Source organism: Jaminaea rosea (assembly GCF_003144245.1).
Source record: "Jaminaea rosea strain MCA 5214 unplaced genomic scaffold BDZ90scaffold_3, whole genome shotgun sequence".
Lineage (NCBI taxonomy): Eukaryota > Fungi > Basidiomycota > Exobasidiomycetes > Microstromatales > Jaminaea > Jaminaea rosea.
Window position 1 is genome coordinate 860,868 of NW_020289977.1, and position 24,130 is coordinate 884,997.

The window sequence follows — 24,130 nt, forward strand, 5'->3', positions numbered from 1 at the left end:
GCCAGAAGAGGCGCGACGCTGTCCGTCCTGTCCGAGTCGATGTGATCGTTGCTTTGTGGCCTTGCTCCTCATCTCTTTCCACATCTGTTCAGACTGGTGATCAGGGCCACTGATAGCAGTCAGACACAGAGGCGAGCTGCACGCTCAAAGATCCCACAACGGATCGTTCGTCGAGATTACCTCTGCAGCATCACGGCTAGCGCATCCTCTTCGCGCCCTCATCGACGAGGCTAGACGAGCATACAAGGAAGGACATGGACGGCCACGCCGAATCATCACAGTCAACGCAGCAGTCCAACAGACGGCTGCCTCCTTTTCTGACACAAGGAGATATAGCTCTACATCAGTCTCCCGGCATACCCCCATACCTGAATAGCCCTTTCGCGAGGTCAGCCTCGGGGCCTCAAATCGACTTCCACGCCAAGCCGCGATACGCTGGGCCGAGGATGCCATCCGGTGACGCGCTGAAGCGCAAGTCCATGTCGTCTTCTGAGATTGGAGCCATCCAGCGAGCAAATCAAAGTCATGGTTCCAAGGTCTCCGAGATGGTCGCCAGGTTTGATGCCTCCGGCAGCCAGCCAGCCAGATCGCTGAGCCAAAATGCCAATAGGTGAGCACGAAATGCGAGAAAACCATCGTCAGCCTAGAACACCACTGATTGAATGCGTCCTCTCGCAGACCGCCGTCTCTCATACCGTCGCAGGGTGCCAGCCGAAAGCTATCGTACAGTCAGGGGCAGCAGCGATCGCACTCTCAAAAGCACGCCCAACAACGCTCAGTGTCCCAGACGGGTCCGTTGAACTTCACGACCACGCCGCCGAGTCAGCCCTCCAAAAGACAACCTCTCCCGGCCAGCTCGACCCACAGCGACCCATTGCGTACTCATGTACCATCAAGCCCAAACTTGAACAATCACCATCGTATCGACTCGCAGCAACAACGCCATCGTGTGCCATCGCAGAGCGGCTCTCAGCCTCTTCGGCTGCATGCCAATGGTCGCCCTTCAATCGACGGTGCTGTGCGCACGCCGTCCTCCAGCAGCAGCCAGCGGCTCCCACCTCGGGCTCCTTCGCCCGCTCTCAGCGGTCCAGCCACTCCCAGCCCGCAGAAGCGGCCGCGCACCTCCTTGACGAGCGCAAGCCAGCCGGAGGGGACAGTAGCTGGACCCTCACGATCGCGCACGCAGAGCGGCGTTGGAACAACTCCAATTCAGCCACCACCTTCGTCCATGAAGCCATCGTATTCTGGCGGCAACATCACTCCCAAGGCACGCCAAGCAGCCACCTTTCAAAGCCCGGCAAGCGCTCGTAGCGGGCCAGAGTCACCCGACCCTCTGAACCTCATCTCACCAGCCAAGGCTGCTAAGCGCCACCGCAGGGAGATGAGCCCAACTTTGGGCAGAGCTGGCTCGCAAGCCGCTTCCTCGCAGTCACGCTCTCAGTCGGGCCTGGAGATCGCCATGGGTGACTCGCTCCGAACTACGCAGATTAAACGCAGAGCAGAGGCTATGAGCGAGTCGGAGCACGAGCAGGAGATGGAAGCATCATCGTCGTCCGCCTCGCAAGATCTTCGCGCGTCTAAGATGCTGCGCAAGAAGCGCAGCAAAGGAGAGCAGCGAAAGCATGGCAGAGTGAGTACTGATGGACCATCGCCGATCAAGGCGACAAACTTCTATGCGTCTTCATCCGCAAAGAGTCCCATCGGCGGCGGTCGCAAGCTAAACTTGGCCATAGCAGACGACAGCCCAGTCGGAAGCGCTACGGAGGCAGAGGCTGTTCTGTCCACGTCATCGCCCACTGCACTTGTCGTCGACGAGGAGCATGAGCGAGGTTCGAGCAAGTCAGGCAAGAAGACAAAGACGAAGCCGAAGAAGGAAGTGAGCCCAAAGAAGCAGCAAAAGGATCGCGTTCAGCATTGCGCCACGACCTTCACCTCAAGCTTGCGCCTGGCTTTGCCTGCGGGGTACGAGTCGGACTCGCTTGAGGAGTGGGAGCGAGAGGCAGACGAGGTCAGGGACGATCGCAGCGATGATGACGACGGTTTCAGCTTCCTCATGGAGCGCAGAAAGAGCCAACAGCCCGAGGCGCTGCAAACGCCCAATGCAGCCGGAGTGGCCGCAGCTCCGAAGCCAAGATTGAGCACGAGCATCATCAAAAATGCCAGCAGGGCCCCGCCCATTCGCCGTCTGCTCGATTTCATTGAAGATCTCTTTGAGGCGGAGGCTTCCCTGCCTGACCGGGACGGAGAGGGTGAAGAGCTGCAATCACCGGCCGAAGACTTTTTTGTGCTCGTCGACGGCATCGCAGTCATTAAGCCCTCAAAGCTCCAGCATCTCAGTCGCCTCATCCGCATCTGCGCATCGAACGGTTCAATTGCACGCAAGGCGGCTGCAGCGCCTCAAAGCATCGCTGCTCAAGGCGAAGAAGAGGGTCAAGCTCCGCGTGCAGAGCCCTCGAGCATCGTGGACATCGAAACATCCGAGCTACAAAAATTGACACGCATCCTGAGCCAGACTCTCAAGGTCGGCGAAGGCGTCAACCCTTTTCCCTCTTCCCTCGGCATCGAAGCCCATACTCCAAGCCCGAAGAAGCCCGACCTTCGCCGACGTCGATCTCAGAGCAGTAACAGTGCAACGACGCCTTCACGAGCCCGTCGTGTCCGTAGTCAGGACGAAGAAGATGAGCAAATGGACGAAGATGAAGGGGAGCAAGAGGATGGAGCTGAAGAAGACGAGGTACACAGCGACGCCGAGCGAGAAGATGAGGTCAATGATCTGCCCTCCAAGCGCAAACCCGGGCGACCAAAGAGTAAGGGCAAGCACAAAGCGTCCATCAACGCCTCGAGCGCGCCCACTAATACGCAACAAGAGCACGAGCAGATGGGCGAGCAGCTCTCACGAGTGGCGACGAGCTTGATGGGCGTCGAGTGCACTCTTTCGCTCCTCACTGTTGACCACATTGACCGCAACCTCATTTCAGAAGACCTCGTCCGGCCATGCTTCGACCTCTTGCGCTCTGCCCTGGAACAAGCAGTCTACCCCTTCGTAGAGGCTTGCGCCAACATTGGATCGATTTCTTCGAATCCTCTCCTTGAGGCTCTCGTCGAGGCCGTGGCACCAAGCACCAAGGCAAAGCGAGGTCGCCCGTCCAAGAAGAACCCACAGTCGTCCACAGCGGAGCAGTCATCCGACCCAAGTGGCATCTTTCGTGGCTGTGGCGAGTACCTGGCCAGTATCTTTCGTCAGAGCTGCTCAGCCATGGCACATGCCCAAAAGCTGGTCCAGAAGCCCTCGATCTCCCTCTCCGAGTCTATCATTCTCGGTGCAATCTACGCAGGCATGGGACCCTTCTTCGCAATCGAGCCCGATATGCTCACCGGGACGTCTGAGGCAGCCAAGGCCAACGCTCGAGGCCGTAAGGCGATGGAGACGCTGGCGCCAGGCATGACGGGCGGTGTAGCCATGAAATCGCTGCGTCTTCCTGCTCTCAATTTGTTGCGCAATGTCTTTGCACGCCATCCGGATCAGCGACAATGGATCATAGAAGAGCTCCTCACTTCGCTCACCAGATTGCCGGACATGAAGAAGAATCGTCGTCACCACAGCCTGCGGAATGGCAAGTCCATCAATTCCATCACTGCCCTGCTTCTTCAGCTTGTGCAGACCACGGCCGACGGCGACCGTGTGTCGCCTTCAAAAGATGGCAGTGCAGTAGGGGCCGATGCTGCCCTCGAGGTGGCAATGGCAGCAAGGCAGCGCGAAGAAGAGGCTGCCCACGAGGCGGAAGAGGAGGAGACAAGAAGCTCTCCTTCTGGTTCGTCGGCGGCTCGCAGCGACTACGATCTGGCATTCTCGCGCAAGGCGCTCGAGGGTCCAATGCAGGCTTCCAGGGCGATCGCAACGTTCCTCATGGGCAAAGTTTCTCAAGCTAAGGTTGTCAAGAGCTCAACCGACTTCAGCTACGCTTCGGTCATCGAGAACCTCGTGAGCGACCTGCTTACGACGGTCTTCCTTCCCGAGTGGCCTGCCTCGATCTTGCTTCTTTCGAGTTTCTGCCGTAGTTTCAGTAACGCGCTCGAGGACAGCAAGACTTCCCCCGATGCTCGTGGACTGGCGCTCGAGCACACAGGTACGATCGCTGCTCACCTGCGCGGCAGCCAGCTCAAGGTCGACACGCTCCGCCCAACACTCCAGAGCCAGGCTCACGGTGCTCGCGCCACGCCGCACTCCCTGTCGCTACTCGAGCGAGAGCGCGACTCTGGAGGTCTCGGAGATCTGAACGATGCCTACCTCTCTGTGCTCAATCACCTCCTCGCCGCCGAGATTGACGACCAAGCCAGCCTGAGCGCGAGTCACTTCCTCGTCTCGCAGTGGGGCAGCGAGCTCTCCGCCTCGCTCGTCCGCACCTCTGCAACATTAGACATCGCTCGCGAAGCTCAGGACGAGGATGCTCGAGCGGAAGTTCCTATCATTGAGCTCTTCCTCTCCGAATTGCACCAGGCGCTGCTCCTCGTCTCCAAGCACGCAGCCAAGCTCAAGGAGAGCAACGCTGCGCATGTCTTCGACGCAAGGTCTGCGGACAGCTACGATACGGTCGCGGCCATCTCAGAGCAGCTCGTCCACACGACGTCCTTTGCTGTCACCTTTGACTTCATGCGCGAGCTGCTCGTCAGCTCACTGGACAGCCCAGTTGTTGGCAATCGCACCAAAGCACTGCGCGGGCTCAGTGCCATCTATGCGGTCGACTCGAGCCTGCTCAGCGAGATGTACGTACGCGAAGCCGTTGAGACGCGCCTTTCAGACGAGAGCACCGGCGTTCGAGAGGCGGCCGTGAGCATCTTGTCCAAGTACCTGCTCGGCCAGCCGGACGACATCGAGGACATCTATGAGAGGCTGCGCGAGCGTATCTACGATGCTGGCTTGGCGGTGAGGAAGCGTACGCTCAAGCTGCTGGCCAACATTTACCGGACGCTCGAATCCGAGGGAATGCGGGTAGATGCATGTGTCAGAATGGTGCGCTGTGTCAGTGACGAGGATGTTGGGATTCAGGACATTGCCGTGCAGACCTTGAGCGACATTTGGCTCCGTGTTGGCGAGGAGACATCAGCACAACAAGAGAACGAGGCGATGAGCCCCGCTCGTCGTCACAAGGTCGGCGACCAGGATGGCACCAACGCCAAGCGGCGCTCGGCGTCCAAGGATGCAGAGATGAGCGACCGAGATGCCTCAGTCGACGATGTCGTCTCCATCATTGTTAGCGTCACCGGGGCTATTCGAGAGAGGCCATCGCCCTTGGAGGAGGTTTTCCGCCGCATTGGCAAGGATCGCTCGGACGCCGAGATGAAGCAGATCGTCGATCGTCTGCGTCTCATCAGCGATTCAATCATCGCCGCGCTCGATGAAGACGCCGAAGGGACGGACGGAGCCACCGGCGTCGACTCTACCCTGACTCTCATCCGCATCCGCACCGTCTACCTCGTTGTCTCAACCAACCCGGCCGTTCTCTCCATCAGCAAGGCAAAAGCGCTCCTACCTCACCTTAAGAGCAATCCAAACACGGCCGAGGAAGGGCTCGTATTCGAGCTCCTCCTCAAAATCTTCCGCGTCAGCCTTCCACTCATGCCAAAGACGGCTCTCGCTTTCGCCAACCAGCTCGAGTCAACCATTCGTCCCTGGCTCAACAACCCTCCTCGTCAGATGGCCGCCCTTCAAGAGCTCATCGCCTGCTACACGACCATCGTACGCTCACACACGGAGAACTATGCTCTGCTCATCAAGACTTTCGGCGCACTCCTTCGTGCTTTGCGCTCCGTGGCCAACAAGCTCCTTCAGCAGTCCAACGCCCCCTTGGATTGGAAAGCGCGCATGATCATGAGCGAGACGGCTCTGCTGTGTGAGAAAGCAGACTTTGACTCGCTACGCAAGGAGAAGCCAGCTCTGGCTGAGGAGATTGACGCGGCTGTGGGTGACAATTCGAAGGCGATCAGCGAGGTCGTATACCAGATGCTGCTCAGCATCCGAGACAGCAGTCCCGTGTACGCACCACACGCTCTGCGAGACGTCGGCTTCCTCTTCAGAGGCTCGCCACTGCTCATGATCCAGGACGACGGCATGCAGGTGATGGATGCCATCTTCGGTGCCAAGATGCCCAGTGAGACGGAGATGCTTTTGCGTATTATCCTCGATTTCCTGACGGTTGATAGCGAGAAGCGAGCACCTGAGCGAGCAGCTGCTGAGGCTGCCGTTGCGGCTAGTGCGGCCGCCACGGGGCGTCGATCGAAGGGTCGAAACTCTGAGGCCTCCAAAGGGATCAACATTAAGGAGCTCGTAGGCACGACGGAGACATATGCCGACTCTGGCGTCAGCTCGGTACTCGTGCAGCGCTACCTTGAGCCAATTCTCGAGTCAGCGCGTGCCGTGCGTAGCCCATCTGTGCAGCGCCCGGCCTTCGATATCCTCAAATTCGTCGTCAACCAGGGCCTCACCCACCCCTTGCAATGCGTTCCAACCCTCATCGCGCTCGAGACTCATGAAGACCGTCTTCTCGCCTCACGCGCCGTTCAGCTTCACGAGCACCTTGCTTCCAAACACGCCTCCCTCCTCGCGTCGCGGTATTCGGAGCTCATCCGCACCTCCTTCGACTTTCAAGTTCAGCTGTTCAAGGACAATCTCCAGGAGCTTAGGGGATATCGCATCGATGCCGCCACGGGATATCCTGTCGCGCTGCTTCAGTCGTGGTATTCGCTGCTCAGGGACAAGAGGCAGACGAGGTTGGACTTTATCAAGGCGATGTGCAAGTTGTTGGATGTGGATACGAGCAAGGGGGAGTGCGAGGATGCCAAGGTGCTATTAGCCAGATACGTCGCTGATGGTTTGGCTACGTTGGACTATAAGACCACCGAGGAGGTGCTGGTCATCGCCGCAGAGACGAAGAAAATCTTGGCGGTGACTGGCGCGCAGGTCAAGTTCTTCGCCGAGACGTTCTTGAGCGAGAGTGAGACTGGGATGAGTGGGGCAGGCAGTGATGAGGAGGAGGAACAGGTGGACAGTGAGATGGAAGAGGACGAGTCCGAGGAGGAGAGTCCTCGTAAGCAACGAGGCAAGGCACGCAGTCGCAAACGCAACAAGAGCGCGTCGATGGACATAGACGACACCAACTCGGAGGCCAGGCCCCGCAAGCAGCGAGGCAACTCCAAGTCCAAGTCGACCAGCAAAGACGTCCGCCCAAGCGGCCCTTCCTGCGTCGCCCGCATGAGTATTGTAATGGGCACAGCTCTCCTCTTGCGCAACCATCTCAAGTCTCTGTACGGTCTCTCGGAGGAGCGCTGCAACAAGTACTCGGCTTCAGGCGGCAAGAAGCGCCAATCCACCACCGGGGCTGGAGCGGACCGACCTCCTACGCGCAAAGATCCGATGGGCAGGCCACTCAGCTTCGATGAGATGCCCCTCGCATTCGATTCGATGGCTTCGAGGTCGGTGGCATTGCAGCAGCTGGAGACGTATGAAGATATGGTGGATGACGAGGGAGCACGGGGGGATGATCCGGACGATTGGGAGGAGTAAAAGGAGCGAGATGAGGGATGGAGACGACGCATACACGACCTCAGCAGCAGTTACCCGCGACGGGCTTTCCGTAGACCTGTTCATCATCAGCATTTCAGCATGTGACCTACCACACACTTCAATTGATCCGATTTCATTCCAGAGCTGTTTGGCGATGAGTGATCCTTGAGTCATTGCCACCTGTCCTTGTACATGCACACAAGAGGCTAACCTGCCGCACGGCCAGCTTCTCCTTCCATCTTCCCTTCCTCCCGCTCCCACATCACTGTGCAGCATCAGCGCTAGCCACAATGGGCAACAGTACAGTAGAGAGCTCGGGCAGCATCTATGAAGTTTCTCGTCCACGCTGGCCGAGATTCAATGAGCCCAATCTAGATCGCGTATTTGCACCTCAGGACAACGGCGACGATAAGGACAATGATGGCGCTATCTCACGAGGAGCTTCTTCCTTCGTGTATGATCGCCATGACTTTTTCTTGGGGTACTGGGGCGACGATGTCAAGCCGCCACAGCACTTCGAGGAAGTGAATTGTGAAGAACGACCCCTACTTGGCATTTGTTCGGGTCATAGTAGGTAGGCCGCGGTGAGGGGCACGAGTCCTTGGCGCATGTTCACGACTTTCGTCCTCTGCTTCGGTCGACAGCTCTCTGCGGACAGGTCTACATCGAGCTTTTGTGGGTCAAGAAGTTGGAGCGTAAAAAGGGTCTGTGAGTGCAATCGTGAGGTGATGCCATTGACCTCGTTGCTCTTCGTGACATTGACCCATGCCCCCGTCCCACCGGCTTGGTAGCGGCGCCCGCCTCCTGCGTGAAGCGGAGCTCCTCGGCATCAGAAGATGTCAAGCTCGAGGAGCCTATCTGAATACAGTGAGCGCAGATAGACTAGCAGCGAATCGTTACGTGCACGATGATGCAGGGTCCTGATGATCCTCTTCTTCCTGCTCCAAATCGAGTTCACAACGCAAGGCGCTGAACCCTTCTACGCCAGTCAAGGCTACAAGCGCCTCATGGTCATACCAGGCACTGTTGATCGGGTCTACATGGGCAAGACGCCATTGCAAGAAGAGCGAGCGATTGAGGGACAGCTTCTTGAACCTTGAAGCCGCGGCGGTCATTTTGCGGTGCTCCACGGGGTTGTGGGAGCGCGAAGGAACGGACAAGGGGCGGCGCTGCAGCGACGTCATCGCGAAGAGTGCCAAGGGTCATGCGGCCTAAGAGTTGACGAGGCTCGCATTGACCAGGCGGTGCAAGCAAGCAACCACGCAGCAAGACGGACATCTAGAGTAGATAGGGCCCCTTGTTGGTTGAGTAGGCATCCAGGCAGGCAGGCAGGCACTCCGAGGGGCACGAGAAGGAGTGGCATGCTTGATCTGCTGGACCCTGACCACCTCCTCAGGCTCTGGCGCTCTCGATTGTTCTCGCCCTCGTCTCTGTCCGCCCGTGCGCCATTGCAGTCGTTGGTTGCTGCACTCCGCTCTCACTCTGTCTCCGTCGTCTTGCCGCCGCCTCCTCCGCTTGACTTTCCTACATCGCCGAGGATCGCTCGATTCGCTCGGATCTCGTCTCTCCATTTGCTGTCACATCCTATCATTTCACCGCCTCCATCAACGCCATCATCAATATTGAATCTGCGCTCTGAGCAGTAGCAGGTGGCGCTTAATCTCATCTTAGTGTGGCAGGCAGGGGTCTCGTATCATCGCAGCATGACGCCGTCCGGCGAGGAGGCGACATCGCCCTCCGCTTCACGGTCCAAGGCCAATGATACTCCACGAGCAGGCACCGTCGATCTGCCTTCCTCCTTGTCGAGGTCTGCCAAGAGCACGTCGCCATCATCACTGCCAAGAGGAGGCGTCCAATCAGACGCTAGAGCCATGACAGCTCACCAGCATCAATATCAAGAGGGCAGCAGCAGCAACGATAACGATACCGACTCGCCCTCTTCAGCTACATCGCCTCGTCCCCTCTTCCATCGCCTCAGCACTCTGCCCGATCAGCATGTCCTCAACTCCGCTCACACCAAGAATCGCCCCATGAATCAATGGACCATCCCTAAGCAAGCCAAGGGTACTCGAGCAGCCACTCTCTTCCTCGGAAAGGACTACGAGCGATGGCAGGTGTATGAACGCGAGAGTATGGGAGGAGGACTGAAGCTTGCCTGGAGCAAGAGGCCCGGTAGCTCGTCAGATATCCATTACTCCACTTCCGGTGCTGGCCCCTCTTCAGCTGGTAGCAGCGCAGAGGACGACGACGACGAGATGTACTCGGACGCTTTCACCACAGATGGGGAAAGCGAATCGTCTATGGGAGCGGCGAGCGGTAAGAGCTCAAGAAGGAGCAGTCGATCTGGTCGATCAAGGAGTGGAAGTGGCGTCATGAGGAGGCCCGGAATCTTGGGCAACAACCTCCAGCCTTTGTCTTCGTCTCAAGTCGACCTGCGTCGAGGGAGCGTAGACGATGCGGCAAGCTCTCCGTCTTCATCGCTTCACGATTCATCTTCTCAGCGGCGTCGTCGCTTCTCGTCCAATGGACCGGACGCAGCCTTCCTGCGCCATTCGACTGTAATGGGACTGCATACTCCCAGGAGGGACTCAGCATCAGAGTCGGGCCCTCCCTCACCAATGAGCAAGCAGCAGCTGTCACAAGGCCTCGACCGAATCGCTATTGCTCCTCTGAGTCAGATCAAGCCACCCAGTGGCAGGCCCTCCAAGATGGACGTACCACCAGCGGGCGCAGAATCGGCCACCCCTTCTCAAGACGCTGCTCTGAAGAAGGCTGTTTCTTCGATTGGCAAAGGAGCCAAGCGATCTTCGAAGCGGATGCATCGCGAGGTCAGCTCATCCGACCTGCTCAAAAAGGCAGCCGCCGCAGCTGCAGCATCTATCGAGCAGTCGTCTGCCTCTGAGTCCGAGCGAGACGATGCAAGCACGTCGAGCGTTCTCCACAGCGACTCAAGCTCGCCTGTCAGCGGGTCGATCAGCCCTCGCCCAGCTGCACTTAGGCTGGCTCGTAGGCGCAAGCCTATCAGCGTCGAGGGCACTCTATACGATCGCAGCGGGCCGTTCAGAGAAGGTGCGGTGACCGATGGACTGAGCGTGCGCCTGTTCAGCACGGAGCATGTAGGCGAGGATCATGGGTTCGACGATGAAGAGCATGCGACGAACGGGCAAGAAGGAGAGCCTGATGCACGCAAAAGCCGCGCGTCGAGACGAACGCATCGCGAAGAGGACTCCCAACAAGGCGGCACCACCAATGGCGAGGGCAGTCACTCCAATGGCAGCACCGATAGTGACGTCAAGTCGTCTCACAGGGACCTCTCCACTGCTCCACCTCCCCCCGCAACGACATACCTCATCACTACCCCCGACAATCGTGTCTCCTCAGCTGCAAAGCTGCGTCGCTGGGCAATGGACGGCGCCGGTCGCTTCTATGCTGCTATGGAGATCAAGTCCGTAGAAGCCAAGGTCCGCTCGGCCACCGAGACGACAGCTCCCAGCGGCAGCACAAGCGGTAGTGCAGCCGCCTATGCGCGGTCACTAGCCAAGATCCTCCGCCAAACCTACCTTGACGATATTCTGAATGAGGTGCAAAAAGCTGAGACCCTCAACCCGGGCCGCAATTCTGTTGCCCGCCTCCTGGTGACCAGCGACGGAAAGTACGTTCGCCTCGAGGAGGACTACCCGGAGGAAGCCTTCTTCGTCATTGCTGGCTGCGAAGAGGAGGAGCTCTACCCGGTCGCCGCGCTCGTCTTCTGCCAGACTCTGCGACACATTCACCGCTTCCACTCTTCGGGCTGGATGCACGGCGACATCAAGCTGGAGAATTTGATGTTCGACTCGCAGGGTTCACTCGTGGTGATAGACTACGAGAACGCAAACCCTTTCCGTATCCCTGGTGGGGACGGGTGCGTCAGTCTCATGAGTTTCGACTGGGTGCCGCCTGAAGCGAAGCCGGGGCCCAACGGGAGGAGAGCGGGGCCGAGTGCTGATCTTTGGGCGCTTGGGGCGAACTTGGTCCGAGCGTTCGCGCTCCGGGATGGCGTGGAGGACGGGGCTATCCGAGAGATGTTGCTCGAGGGCGGACAGGAGGAGTTCCTTCGTTACAGGGACGGGTTGGTTACGAAGGGCGTGGCGGCCAAGAAGGCGAATCACGATGGCTCTGCAGGTAAGACGCGAGATCAAGGAGGTGACGATAGCCTCGACTGGGATGAAAGCGCTACTGGTGCCGGGCGAGTCACAGCGGAGGACATCGACCTCGGGGACCTCCTGGAAGACCCAACGGTCGATGCCGCCGCCGCCGCCATGACACCGCAGCAGAGCGAGCAAGGCTTCTCTCACTCCAATGGCCATTCTCAGCCCAGCAAGTCAGGTCGCACTTCCTCAATCTCCCCACGTCGTCTTCTCACCTCATTCGCCCACTGCGCCCCCCACCTTCTCCGGTATGTCCTCGCCTCCTGCCTCACCCTGGACCCCACCGCCCGCGGGGTAGACGCCGAGCTGGAGGGGCTTCGTCTTGCCGCGCAGCTAGAGGCTGAAAATGGGGGAGAGACGATGCGCATTGCAAAGGTTGCGGTCGATACGGCGATTCGGCTGAGTGGGAGTGAGTGGGTCAGGCCGAAATTGGACGAGGCGAGGATCAATCTGGGGCTGGAGTAGGCTCAGGTGCAGTCGCGCACGGCAGAATCAGTTCACTGCAATTGTTATTCTTGCTGTGCTTTTCAAACAGCTCGCAATCATGTTCAATACATTGTGCGAGAGTACAACCTCACTCCGGCGTAGACTGGGGCAACGAGGGAGGCGATGCAGTAATAGAAGCCCACGTTCATGCGTTCCGGCGGCTCGGCGAATAAATGCAGCCCCTTGCCGTCACCCAGAAACGCCACCAAGCCTCTTTCCCCGGCCTCGCTCCCTGTCCTCTCCTGTGCTACCAAAAAAGTAGCAGCAGTGGCTTGCCCTCCTGCCCAGACGGCCGGCATGTCGGCGGCGGTTGCTGTCACTTTGACCAAAGTCGAAATCGATAGGTCCGAGCTTTCTGCAGAGCAAGGCGGCTTCCAGAGACTGGACAGCACCAAAGAGCGATCCAGACGAGCAGCATTGGTGCTCTTGAAGCAATCTAGAGCTGGACCAGGGAATGCTACTTAGAGAAGTACGCAATCGCTGACGGCCTGCTCTACTTGTCAAAACTTGCTCATCTTCTTGACCATTATGACGCGCCGAGTGGCAACGACCAGCCCTCTTCTCCTCACGGCGTTGCTCCTGGTATCGCTGCTCCTGGCCAGCTTTGCTACCACAGCATCAGCCCAGCCCACGTCCCTCTCACGAACAGAAACCGAAGCAATGGGCTCGCTCACTTCCCGCATCTCACACCATCATGCTCGTCAGGACCCTAACTCGAGCCGCCCAACCGCAGCAATCTACCGCGGCCCTATCGCATGCGAGTACTGCGCCGAATCGGTCGGGGCTCTGCTGTCGACCCACCCGCTCAACTTCTCCATCAGGTACCTCGGTCCCAACGAATCAGCGGGCGACGTCACAGCTGCCAATCTCAAGCAGGTAGACCTGTTTGTTCAGCCAGGGGGAGGGGATGACACGGACACGGATTGGGCGAGGGGCGCAAAGTACTTTACACCTGCACTCCAGCAGTACGTCAAGGAAGGAGGCAACTTCATGGGAGTGTGCTTGGGTGCCTTCTTCGCCAGGGGGCCAAAGACCAATGAGACATACTTCGATCTAATGCCAGAGGGTTCCTACGTTACGTCGGAGCGTCTCTTGCCGGGGGCGCAGGAGCGCAGCGCGAAGGATACAGTGGTTGAAGTGGACTGGTACTTCCACTCTGGGCCGAAGCGCGGTACCCTCAAGCCCAGGTCGTGGCAATACTTCCAAGACGGAGGGGCTATCGTGATGGACATGGCGCACGCACCCAAGGGCACTGTGGTGCTGGGCAGGTACAGCTACTCGGGAAGGCCGAGCGCTGTCGTCTATCCGCAGGGTAAGGGGTGGGTCGGCTTGATCGGGACGCACCCGGAGGCGCAGATTGAGGATAATGACTGGTATGACTTGGGGTTCAAGAACCCAGATGGCTACGAGCGTGACTGGGGAGATGATTTTGTCCAGACTTTCTGGGATGCGGTCAAGAAAGGTGATCAGGGAATGTGATGTGAAGACATCATATGCTGGTCGCATTGCTCTTGTACTTCTCAGATCCCACCCTCTCACGCAATGGACCGTACATTGAGTGGCTCTACGCCGCCGCCTATTTGCTCATCTCAGCCCATCCTTCGGCTCGTACTCTTGATCCACCACGCTCGCGACGATGTCGAGCACATTCTCCATACCCCACTGCGCCGTCAACATCGTACCCACCGGCCAGCCATCGTCCTCCGCCACGCCCGTAGGCATGCTCACTGACGGCAAGCCCGCCAGAGAGCTGGGCACGGTCAGTAGGTCTTGCACATACTCGCTCATGGGCGAAGACGAAGCCTTTGTCGCATCCAGACGAGGCGCCGAGCTGACTGAGCAGGGGTGTACGAGCACGTCAACACCTTCTTCTCGCTCGTCCGCCTGACTGCGTCGCAGCACATTTGGCGCACGGAAGACTGCGTCGAAGTCCCGCTGTACGACTTTGCGGATCTCTTGTGATCGCAGGAAAGTATTGTCGAACGCGTCCGCTGATAGAGCGTGAGCGCCGAGGAGAAGACGCTTCTGCACCTCGCGGCCGAAGCCTTGTGATCGTGTGCGAGCATAGACCTCCGCAGCTGTCTTAGCAGGTTCTCTGCCGTCATCCTTGGCGCCCGCTTGAAATCCATACCGTACGCCGTCGTATCGCGCAAGGTTACTGCTAGCTTCCGCAGTAGCGATCACGTAGTAGGCACTGAGGGCGAGCGAGATGTTGGGCAGGCTGCAGGGGATGACCGTTGCGCCCTTGGAGGTGAGAAAGTCGACCAGTCGCTCGAATGGTGGGAGGACCTGCGAATGCAGCTCAGCAGGGAAGCATTCATGAGGGATGCCGACTCGGAGCCCGTGAAGGGCGTCGGGCCGTGAGCGAGCGCTTTGCTGTATTCGGTCGACCTGCTTCTGAGATTCTCGGGCGGCCTTCTGGCGAGTGCGGGGATGCATAGATGTAGGATCTCTGCGGTCGTGGCCCGAGAGGAGCTGGAATGTTCGACGTGCGTCTTGCCATGACGAGGCCGCAATCCCTACGGTGTCGAGGCTGTCGGCGTAGGAGACGAGGCCCCAGCGGCTGATGAGACCGTAAGAGGGCTTGAAGCCCCAGACGCCGCAATGTGAAGCTGGAAGACGGATCGATCCGCCAGTATCTGAGCCAATGGCGCTGTATAACGGCAAGCAAGAAAGGATGGTCAGGGAGAGCTTCTCGCTTAAGTTGGCATAGCTATACTGACACTCTACAAAGCCCGGCTCGCACGCTAGCAGCTGCGCCTCCTGAGCTACCTCCAGCCGCTCTTGCTTCGTCGTTGCTGTTCTGCTTGGCTGGATTCTTCACAGGGCCAAAGTAAGAATGCACATTGCTTGAGCCCATTGCGAACTCGTCAAGATTCGTCTTTCCCACGATACAGGCTCCTGCTGCCTTCAATCGCGCTACGACGGCGGCATCGAAAGTGGGTCGATAGTCTGCGAGCATCTTACTTGCACACGTCGTGGGCACGTCCGAGGTGCAGAAGTTGTCTTTGATTGTTACTGGCCAGTCTGCGAGGGGTTGCTTGCTAGATGATGCGACTGCGTTGCTATTCGAGGTCCCCGATGACGAGTTGCGATGCGTGAGGCAATTCCACGCATCGAGTGGGTCATGGCGTTGCGATGTCGATGCTGCTTGCGTGTGGCCATGTCGACGAGCGATGCCATCGAGCTGTCTTGCTATCCTTTGCCTTGCGGCCATGACGATCCGGAACCTTGCCAGGCTGCCTCTCTCGTATGAGCAAGCAGTCGCTCTGAAGTTGGGGAATCGGTGCCTCCTTTCCCTCGCACGAGCCCTCTTTCTTCGCTCATGCCTTTGCTTCGTCTCGATCCCCCGGCCGGTTTCAGCCCTCGCACGTCGCAGGCCCGACGGACCGGGCAGAGGGAGTTGGCGTCTCCACTCAGCCCCACGTCGACGAGCTCCTTTCTCCTTTCCTTTCCTTTCCCCACAACCACTACTTACTCAACTCACACCAACACACACAGCACAAGTCAGCAAAGATGTCTGCTCAGTTCGACAAGGCCGTCTCTATCGTCCAGAACATGCCCAAGGACGGGCCCGTGAGTAGCGAGCGAGCTCACGACACACACCACATTCCCGTCGCCTCTCATTAAACCCTACCTCTGCTTTCCCCCTCAACCCCTCGCTATCGCACAGGTCAAGCCCTCTCAGGACGACCAGCTTACCTTCTACTCGCTCTACAAGCAGGCCACCGTCGGCGACGTCAACACCTCTCGCCCCGGCATGCTCGACTTTGTCGGCAAGGCCAAGTGGGATGCCTGGAACAAGCAGAAGGGAAAGGACGCCGAGGCCGCCAAGAAGGAGTACGTCGAGGCCTTGCTTGCGGTGAGTAGAGCTGCGCAAAGGAGCACATGGCCTGCTTTCATGCTATGATTCAGTATTGGTTGCTCACTCCATTCTCTGCCTCTCCTTTGCTCCCTGCTGCCTCCCGTATCCACGCCCACCAGCTCCTCAAGAAGCACGCCGGTAAGGACGCTTTCTCAGACATCACGCAAAGCACCTCACGCTGACCCACACTTTCGCTGCCACCCCGCTCAGATGACGCCGACGCCAAGAAGTGGGTCTCTGAGATCGAGAGCGCTTAAGGAAGCATGACTCCTCGCCGCAGTCCTCGTCCTCGAGATACCGGGATGACCGCCTCGAAGCGCCACGTCCCCTATAGCTGAAGATGATCATCAACGAGACGAATGGTATACACATTCAATCAGTCAGAATGAGAAGGGCTTGACGCCAGAGAGAGGCGCTGCTATGTACGAGACTCGTCCGTCTGCTCAGTCGCCCAGACTGTCTGACACCGCTATTGCTGCTGCTGCTGCTGCTGTCCTTGTTGCTGACCTCCTTGAGCTTGAACCAGACCCGCACCCTCTGCCTCTGCCTTTGCAGCCAAATCGGCCTGGTACGCTGAAGCCGTAGCGGCGGCTGCAGTTGAGCAAGAGAGCCGCATGTCAGTCGATTCCACATCTACTGTAATGTCCGCCTTCCTCGTCGCACTCACACCACTTTCTCTTGCACATCGGGCAAAGATCCTTGGCGTCGCCTTCGAGCCACTTGAGAATGCAGTGCATGTGGAAGACGTGCGAGCATTCACCAAAGACTGTGTACGGCCGCAAAGTATCGAGGAGCGTGGCACTTTGAAGTCAGCCTTTGTCTGTCCTCACTCCTCGTCTTAGCTGGCCAAGCCTAGCCATGAGGCCGTCGGGAGACCGGTACTTACGCAAAGGACACTCGTCTCCACCTCGAGGAGTCTTGCAGCTACCACAGACTCCGTCGAACTGATTTTGACAGATACCGCAGAGGTCATTGGGGTCGGCTAAGTCCCAAACTGGCGCGAGGGGGGAGAACAGGTAGAGTAAGACGGGTCAGTTGCCTTCTTCGGGTGGCCATCGCCTCATCGTCGTCGTACTCACCCCAGGTGGCCACCGCCGACCAGTCTTCGATAGTGACCTTCATGGCAAGAGCGTACGCCCTGCCGTGCTGATGATGTGAGCCTATCTGACTCGACTGCTCTTTGTTGGGAAGACGGTGGTGATGGGATGCAAGGCAAGACGGAAACACGCTCAGTCCGCCCGTCAGGTCCAGACCAACCAACACCAAACAAAGCTCACGGCGTCTCGCGCGCTAGTCAGTATCACGATGTGCCAAGAGGAAAGGAATGACATTATAAGCTGTCCCGAGCCTCATAATTTGGAGATTGGGTATTCGAAAGAGACAAAGCATGAGGACGAACGCCTCGTTCAAACCGGAGCAGCAGTAGCAGCGGGGGGCTCCCCACCTGCAGTCCCCTTTCCCTCAGCCTTCGCCTGCAGAAAATGCTCCTTCAACCACTCCACAGTAAGCTGCGTCGCATCCTCAAATGCCTTCTTCACCTCGGGCACGCTGAAGTCTGGTCTGGCACAGAACCCATGAACCGTATTGTGGAAGAATTTGAACTCGGCCTGTATCTCCCCTTTGTCCTGTCGCTCCTTCAGCACCTGTTGGCTCTGCTCCCTCAGTGATGCCCCAAATACAGGATCCTCGTCAGCGCAAATGAAGAGGGAAGTGCCCTTCATCTTCTTGATGTCATCGATGGCCACGAAGGAGGGGTGGCAAAGCACATTGGCTTTGAACTTGGACTGGGAGGCAAAGTGCAATACGGGCTTGCCGCCAAAGCAGTAAGACGTACTCGCCCACTCCTTCACCCCCTTGGCCTCTTCCACGGCGGTGAACCATTTCTCCAAAGGGGCAATCTTGGTACCAGGGCGATTCGAGATAAACCAAGGGGCGATGCTCAGCATGCCCAGCCCAGAGGTGACCTTCTGCATCAGCGATTGGCTGCGCATCTCTTTGGCGGTTGAGGGCATCTGCAGCCTAGTGGGTTCGACGCCCTTGCCCTCAAAGTAGTCGGGCACGTACACGGGTACACCAAGACGCTCGGCGAGGATGTCTGGGATGATCTTGTTGTTGATCAGGGAGAGGCCAAAGGCGTCGCATGCAAAGAAGATTGCGCGGCCTGGTTCTCCTTGTACGGAGGAGGGAGAGGCGATGTAGGTATCGTACGGACCAAGCTTTTCCATGGTGCCCTTTGGGGTGCCTTCGAGGGCGAAACCGCTGTGAGCGAGGTGACAGAGATCGTGAGGCGGCCGCGGTTAGCGGGTCGTCATGCCGTAGCTGCAGCATCCGCTTGCTCACCTAGCACAGTGGACACAGAATGGGGCAGACATTGTCAGAGCTGGCTGAGCTGGCTGAGAGGGGCTAGAACGCAACGATGTGGTGACGAATGGTTGGGAGGGTTGAGTACGTCCGCCTGGTATCACGTTTCTTGAGCGGGGAATTCGAGATGCCGGCCGGCGTGGTGGCTCGTGCTCAACCTCGACTTGAGTCGACGAACCAGATTCTCCGGGCCGCCGGTCAGATCGGGCGATTGCGAGGGGCGACGTGTGCATCGATACGAACGACAGATACACAGTCCCATCTTTTGCATACTAATGAGAAACGTCAACAGGTCCAAGATAAATTGCTCCTCTTCTTGGCTGCGGGGCGGACAAAAGAGATCGCGCGTGATGGGCCATCGCAACAGCCTGGTCAATCCGCCTTGCCTCCCCTCTTACGGCCGCGACCCCTGCCTCCCCCTCCTCTTCCTCCTCTTCCTCCACCGCCAGACGCAGTGCCCGCCTTTTCTGCAGTAGCTGAGCCACCCTTTGCCCCTCCTTTGTTCGACGCCGCAGCAGTAGCGACGGGCGCGGGGGGTGCGGCCTTCTTCGCCGGGGCAGTCGTCCCACCCGGTCGCCAGAAGTCCCTCCTTGGCATCTTACCCGTAGGAGGCACCTTGTACCTCGTCGTCCTCTCCTGCTCCTCATCGCTCAACACCAGCATGCCATCATCCTCATCCTCCTCTTCATCATCTTCGCCGTCCGCCTCGTCCCCATCTTGGTTGCCCTGCCGCGCCCCCTTGCGATGCCCGCGCCTGTGCAGCAAATCGGTATAGAAGGGGCGCAACAGCCCAATCTGCGCGGGAATGGCTGCCTCGCTGAGCGGTACAAAGGCTGGAGGCGGGGGATAGACGTCCTTCGTTTGTTCGGCTTCGCCGGACCCCCTATCAGCAGCCGCATCCCCAGCAAGCCCACGTCGCCCAGCAGGTCCCCGTCGCTGCAGTAGCCTCAGCGGGACGGACATGTTCGTCATCCCAAGCTCTGCGTCCAGGCCCATCGCTTTGAAGCCAAAGAAGTCGTCCTCGAATGCACTCGGCAGATTGCCCGCGACCAAGTCTTCGCTCTCTTCACCGAAGAATCTTGCATCCTCCTCCGTCATCAGCTTCTCCTCTCCCAGCGCCACCCGCTCCTTCCATGACGCCTCGAGCTTGCGCTTGAGCTCCGCCAGACGGGAAGAGTAGCGCATTGTGTCCTCTGTGATGTACTTGTCCAGGTCGGTGGGGCTCGATCGGGAGGTAGTGTGCAGGACGTGCAGGAGGATCTGTTCGGGGGACATGGAGGAGGAGGGCGAGGGGGTCCCGTATCGATCGACGTAGAGGCGGATGGTCCGGCCTAGACTGAGCAGGAAAGACTCGGCGACTCCCGCAAGGACGTCCATTGTACGCGTCTGAGCTGCCTCGAAGCCTGCGTTTCCGACGATGAGAGCTATGCGCTCCTTGAGACTAGACCGGGCGTGAGAAAGGGATATCCGTGGGTGGGGATTGGAGGGCCCCGCTTCTGGGTGGTGGGTGAAGCCATTCAGCCGTGCCCGCTTGTTGTCTTTGCGTCCTAAGGCTCGGTCATCCTCATCGTCCGAGTCGATCAGCAAGCTGCCAGGTAAAGGCTGCTCGTTGTCGAGACAGTAGTCGAGTATGTCGAATTTGTCCTTCAGTCGCTTCATGCGCTTGAGCGTCGCGATGTTGCCGCGCATGACGTCCGTCGCTCTGCGTCGCTTCGGCTGCTGACGCTCTCCATCTACTCCTGCTATTGCTGACGCTGGGTGTTGAGCTTTCCTCCTCTTGCTGGGTGAAGAGGGTCCGTTGCTCGGTCGGCGTGGCGCAGCAAGGTGCGATGCAGGCAGCTTGGGGAGCATGACGTCGAGGCGCTGTGCTGATGACGACGGGTAGGGACGAAATGATGATGAAGCTGCTTGCGCGTCCTGGTCTTCCCATACAGAGCCACCGGCCACGAGGCTGGCTGAGCGACCTTCCGCCAAAGAGGAGATGATGCGATCCACCTCTGCCTCTTCGTCTTGAGCCTCAAAGACTGGCTGAGCGATGCGATGAGTGCTGCCTGAAGCGCCCCTTGCCGCTCCCCAATCTTCTCCCGTGGCGGTACTCAACGCATATTCGTCTCTCTCTCCACGACGTCGCTCTTCAATAGCCGTCTCTGCCAGACTGGCGCCTGAGGCGACCAGTAGCGCTGGCCGATTCTCAAATGCCTCGCTGTCCTGCTCAGTCGCCTCACTCTTGACCATCTTCTTGGGCCCATCCTTCCCATCAGTCACCGTCACGATCGATGCGGGAGGCGGCGTGGATGACGATCCTGCGATCGCTGCACTGCTATTCGGATCCGCCCCTGCTGGTGCTGAAGCAGCTGAAGTGATCGGAGTCGTGATGCTGTTGATCGCCGAGAGGTCACCCTTCTGCAATGCCTTTGCCTGAGCGAGAGTGAGGTTCGTGTGATTCGCGACCCAGTCGGAAAGAGCTGATTGCACGTCCTTTGAGTCCTGGATGTATGAGAGGAGGTCGTGTGACCTCTTGCGCATGAGGTTGGCAGACACGCGGAGAGGGTGGGACTGGCAGGAGAAAGGTGAGTAGTGGTCAGCGCTACCATTGACAATTCGGCAGGTAAGATAGGTTCTCGCGAACACTCACCGGCTCGCTGTTGTATATCAAACAATTGTCCCAGATGAGGTCCAGGTCCCTTCGAAACGACTCCTTAGTCCTGTATTTCCCACTCTTGACATTCTTGAGCATGAGGGACAGGTCCATTGGATTTTTGATCACATCATAGTAGTCGGGCGCGTCCCTTTTGTTGACTCTGGACAGAAAAGCCGCAGCGTGCGACTGAGCTCGGAGATCTTGCAATAGTCGCTCGAGGGACTCGACGAGCATAGAGCGGTCATCCCTGGCGCGTTGCACGTCGGTGAGGAGCTTTGTGAGCTCGGGGTCCGACAGCTTGACGCATTGTCGCCGGCTTTCGATGGCTTGGAGGAGGTACTGTATGTGGTGATAGGGAAAATAGAAAGGGGTGAGTATATGCTCATCGATGACGCGATGGTTATGAGGGAGTCATGATCAGGGTCCTCGCGTCGGCTGACTCTCACCTTCATAGCTGCAACGGCTCAGCCTCCTCGGAGATCGCGCGATGCGACTGCCTAGACCCACTGTCCGCTCTGCAATGAGCCCGAGATGAGGCGGAGGGGCGGATGTTTGTCACCCTCGCACGACACTGCGGGGCAGCAGTAGACTCAATCGGGTGCAATGGGCCTTGGTGGTGGTGAGGACGACTGGACGGAAGCCGCGTCTGGCGAGTGGTGCCCTGTGCGCCTCCCACGTGGCCGAGATTGAGATGAGGCGGAACAAGAAGCAGAGGACGTCGGATAGCGGCCAACTTCTTCTCGGTGCCTGCGTTGCGATCCTCAGCATCATCCTCAGTCTCTCTCATCAGCGGTCGTCATGGCAGCCGTCTACTCCAATGTGGCACCAGCCAATATAACTCAAGCTCTCTTTCCTCAGCTGATGGCTTCAGCATCTGGTTCCTCGTCATCGGCCTCATCCTCCGCCATCCGTCTTGACTCGCGTTCCCCTTCAACTCCCCTCGGTCCAGCAATTCGATACTCTCCTTCGCAACGGGGCGTCGTAACCCTCACTCTCTCCTCACCGCACTCTACTCATGCGACAAGCACAATCGTCCAAGCAGCGATACATGCGGAGCTGGTTGAGCCGCGCGACGAGCGACCCTACGAGGGTCAGGTGTCGGTGCAGGTCAATCCGCAGATGGCACTCAGCATGTCCAGCGCAGCGAGGACGTCAAACCAGGCTGATGCTCTCATTGCCGATCTGGAGCGTCGGTGCGACTTGGCCCTCAGGAGGAGCGGCCTCATCGACAGGGAGGCACTTTGTCTCAAGGCAGTGCGTATACGCGGACCAGCTGGGTCCTGCCGACGGCACTCAGTCACTGACGTGCCGCTTTGCTACTCTCACGTTCGCACTCGCAGGGTCAACTAGTCTGGGATGTCTCTATCGTCTTGCACTTGCAGTCCCTCCAAGCAGGCAATGCCCTCTCCGCAAGTGTCATGGCTGCGGCGCTCGCTCTCGTCGACTACAGACGCAACGATGCTGCGGTGGAAGCTGGTGGGCGCATCGTTGTGTACCACGAAGACGAGCGAGTCATGGTACCACTGCCTATCATGGGAAGCTTGGTCGCGATCGAGGTAGCCGTTTTCTTGCCTCCGGCACAGGCAGCCAGTGCGGCGGCTACTGCTGCTGCCGCCGCTGCCAAGAAGAAGCAGAACAGGGCGGACGGGATGGATGAGGATGATGAAGAGGAGGGCGAAGCGATGGTTGCACACTCAAGCAGTGCTGGCGAGCCGATCCTCCTGGTAGACCCCACCCCGCTTGAGGTGCAGCTTTCCTCAGCGCTACTCGTCTTCGTCCTCACGCCGAATACGGGTCAATTCCTCGTTTCAGAGAAGATTGGTAGGACTCCCGTGGACGTCAACGTGATGATCAAGGCGATGCAGCTTGCCGAGAATCGGGCGAGAGCTATGGGAGAGTGGCAGGAGGAGCAGAAGACACAGAGGGAAAGGCGGGTGGGCAAGGACGTCGTCTAGCTTGGGGTACTTACCCAGATTCGCACCGCACCTACCCCATCGAACCGCGCACATTTTGGACTTTCTCTGTCTACAGATTCGATTCAATTCGTTTCATTGCTATCGAGGCTCCGCACGCCTTCTCAACAGCTCTCGCATGCTCTTACGTCTGCTGCTTGTGCACCTTGCTTGCCAGCTGAATCTCGTCGTTGGTAACGATGACCAGCTGCCCCGGGCTCGCGACACCGCCACTGAATGTAGCCTTGGCAACATCCTTGAGGAAGGCCAACCTGCCGCTAGTGGCAAAGTACCTGATCTCCTCAGGGTGAACATCGAGCAGGCAGACACGCGGGTCGTCCTCCTTGCCAGTGTGGACGCCATCCTTCTTGTCGTCGAACCACGCCTGGAGCGTCTGCGACCAGTGGCGCTTGATCTTGGACTGGTCCTTGTTGATGACGGCCTTGCCGGAGACGGAGACCCAGTCGCCCGTCTTGGGGTCGATGAAGGAGACGTTGACGTTCGGGTCAGACTCGATATCGTCGGTCTTGCCGCTGTAGGCGCGAAATAGGCAATAGACATGGTCAGCAATGAGAGGGCCTGAGAAGACGTGATCCCTTTAGTTTCTGCACTGCACTCACGAGTCAGAGTTCTGGTAGAAGGAGAAGACGAGACCCTCAGTCGTGGCAGGGTGCATAGCGCGAGAGGCCAGCTTGCCGTCGGGGGAGCGAGAAGTGAGCATGGCGTTGCCGACCTGCTTGACAATCTCCTGGAGACCCTCAATCTGTGCGGGCCGGGACAAGAGAGGAGATGCAAGGTGTGAGTGAGTGGAATTCATTAGTCAATCGTCTTTTGCTCGCACGCACCTTCTGCTGAGGGGTCAGTCCCTGGGCGTTACCAGCGGCCTGCTGGGCAGTGGGGTCCTTGGTGACGGTCGACATGGTTCTTGGAAAGTTGTAGCGGACGGGTTTCAAAGTGTTGAGACTTGTGTGTCTGGTGGTAGTAGTGAGAGACGATCGAAGGAGAAGATGTGATCGACCCGCGCAAAGCATATATGAGTTGTGCGGGAAGAGAAGAGGGAGTTGAGCGAAGGCCACG

At 58.5% G+C, this 24,130-nt stretch overlaps 11 protein-coding genes across 11 annotated transcripts; 6 read left to right on the forward strand and 5 right to left on the reverse strand.

Annotated features, from left to right (window-relative positions):
- Positions 1–50: 50 nt before the first annotated feature.
- BDZ90DRAFT_278424 (hypothetical protein) lies at positions 51–7,741 on the forward strand. Its single transcript, XM_025509086.1, has 2 exons — positions 51–610; positions 679–7,741. The coding sequence occupies exons 1-2, from the start codon at positions 255–257 to the stop codon at positions 7,559–7,561; spliced, it is 7,239 nt and encodes a 2,412-aa protein (XP_025363641.1). The 5' UTR covers positions 51–254; the 3' UTR covers positions 7,562–7,741.
- Positions 7,707–8,963, forward strand: BDZ90DRAFT_137529 (hypothetical protein). Its single transcript, XM_025503435.1, has 4 exons — positions 7,707–8,131; positions 8,206–8,269; positions 8,344–8,428; positions 8,515–8,963. Exons 1-4 carry the CDS (start codon positions 7,852–7,854, stop codon positions 8,659–8,661), a joined length of 576 nt encoding a protein of 191 aa, XP_025363642.1. The 5' UTR covers positions 7,707–7,851; the 3' UTR covers positions 8,662–8,963.
- A 42-nt stretch (positions 8,964–9,005) lies between these two features.
- Positions 9,006–12,488, forward strand: BDZ90DRAFT_137499 (hypothetical protein). Its single transcript, XM_025503434.1, has one exon. It carries the CDS (start codon positions 9,265–9,267, stop codon positions 12,211–12,213), a length of 2,949 nt encoding a protein of 982 aa, XP_025363643.1. The 5' UTR covers positions 9,006–9,264; the 3' UTR covers positions 12,214–12,488.
- On the forward strand, positions 12,445–13,884 carry BDZ90DRAFT_231036 (hypothetical protein). The gene has a single exon (XM_025505693.1). It carries the CDS (start codon positions 12,763–12,765, stop codon positions 13,711–13,713), a length of 951 nt encoding a protein of 316 aa, XP_025363644.1. The 5' UTR covers positions 12,445–12,762; the 3' UTR covers positions 13,714–13,884.
- On the reverse strand, positions 13,766–15,513 carry BDZ90DRAFT_137465 (Glutamyl-tRNA amidotransferase subunit A, mitochondrial). Its single transcript, XM_025503433.1, has 2 exons — positions 14,958–15,513; positions 13,766–14,887 (listed from the first exon to the last, which is right to left on the reverse strand). The coding sequence occupies exons 1-2, from the start codon at positions 15,449–15,451 to the stop codon at positions 13,819–13,821; spliced, it is 1,563 nt and encodes a 520-aa protein (XP_025363645.1). The 5' UTR covers positions 15,452–15,513; the 3' UTR covers positions 13,766–13,818.
- Positions 15,514–15,726: 213 nt separating this feature from the next.
- BDZ90DRAFT_250345 (acyl-CoA-binding protein) lies at positions 15,727–16,663 on the forward strand. The gene is made up of 4 exons (XM_025507686.1): positions 15,727–15,810; positions 15,908–16,096; positions 16,219–16,237; positions 16,310–16,663. The coding sequence occupies exons 1-4, from the start codon at positions 15,751–15,753 to the stop codon at positions 16,354–16,356; spliced, it is 315 nt and encodes a 104-aa protein (XP_025363646.1). The 5' UTR covers positions 15,727–15,750; the 3' UTR covers positions 16,357–16,663.
- On the reverse strand, positions 16,564–17,304 carry BDZ90DRAFT_231038 (RING/U-box). The gene is made up of 4 exons (XM_025505694.1): positions 17,179–17,304; positions 16,986–17,093; positions 16,767–16,865; positions 16,564–16,690 (listed from the first exon to the last, which is right to left on the reverse strand). The coding sequence occupies exons 1-4, from the start codon at positions 17,219–17,221 to the stop codon at positions 16,569–16,571; spliced, it is 372 nt and encodes a 123-aa protein (XP_025363647.1). The 5' UTR covers positions 17,222–17,304; the 3' UTR covers positions 16,564–16,568.
- Positions 17,305–17,505: 201 nt separating this feature from the next.
- Positions 17,506–18,600, reverse strand: BDZ90DRAFT_278431 (hypothetical protein; the record flags this gene model as incomplete). The annotated part of the gene is made up of 2 exons (XM_025509087.1): positions 18,440–18,600; positions 17,506–18,358 (listed from the first exon to the last, which is right to left on the reverse strand). Exons 1-2 carry the CDS (start codon positions 18,469–18,471, stop codon positions 17,506–17,508), a joined length of 885 nt encoding a protein of 294 aa, XP_025363648.1. The 5' UTR covers positions 18,472–18,600.
- Positions 18,601–18,682: 82 nt separating this feature from the next.
- BDZ90DRAFT_250353 (hypothetical protein) lies at positions 18,683–21,715 on the reverse strand. The gene is made up of 3 exons (XM_025507687.1): positions 21,548–21,715; positions 21,096–21,440; positions 18,683–21,016 (listed from the first exon to the last, which is right to left on the reverse strand). The coding sequence occupies exons 1-3, from the start codon at positions 21,551–21,553 to the stop codon at positions 18,833–18,835; spliced, it is 2,535 nt and encodes an 844-aa protein (XP_025363649.1). The 5' UTR covers positions 21,554–21,715; the 3' UTR covers positions 18,683–18,832.
- Positions 21,716–21,899: 184 nt separating this feature from the next.
- On the forward strand, positions 21,900–23,056 carry BDZ90DRAFT_278433 (hypothetical protein; the record flags this gene model as incomplete). The annotated part of the gene is made up of 2 exons (XM_025509088.1): positions 21,900–22,355; positions 22,442–23,056. The coding sequence occupies 2 exons, from the start codon at positions 21,900–21,902 to the stop codon at positions 23,054–23,056; spliced, it is 1,071 nt and encodes a 356-aa protein (XP_025363650.1).
- A 56-nt stretch (positions 23,057–23,112) lies between these two features.
- Positions 23,113–24,087, reverse strand: BDZ90DRAFT_231040 (hypothetical protein). The gene is made up of 3 exons (XM_025505695.1): positions 23,899–24,087; positions 23,674–23,816; positions 23,113–23,586 (listed from the first exon to the last, which is right to left on the reverse strand). Exons 1-3 carry the CDS (start codon positions 23,971–23,973, stop codon positions 23,199–23,201), a joined length of 606 nt encoding a protein of 201 aa, XP_025363651.1. The 5' UTR covers positions 23,974–24,087; the 3' UTR covers positions 23,113–23,198.
- Positions 24,088–24,130: the final 43 nt, after the last annotated feature.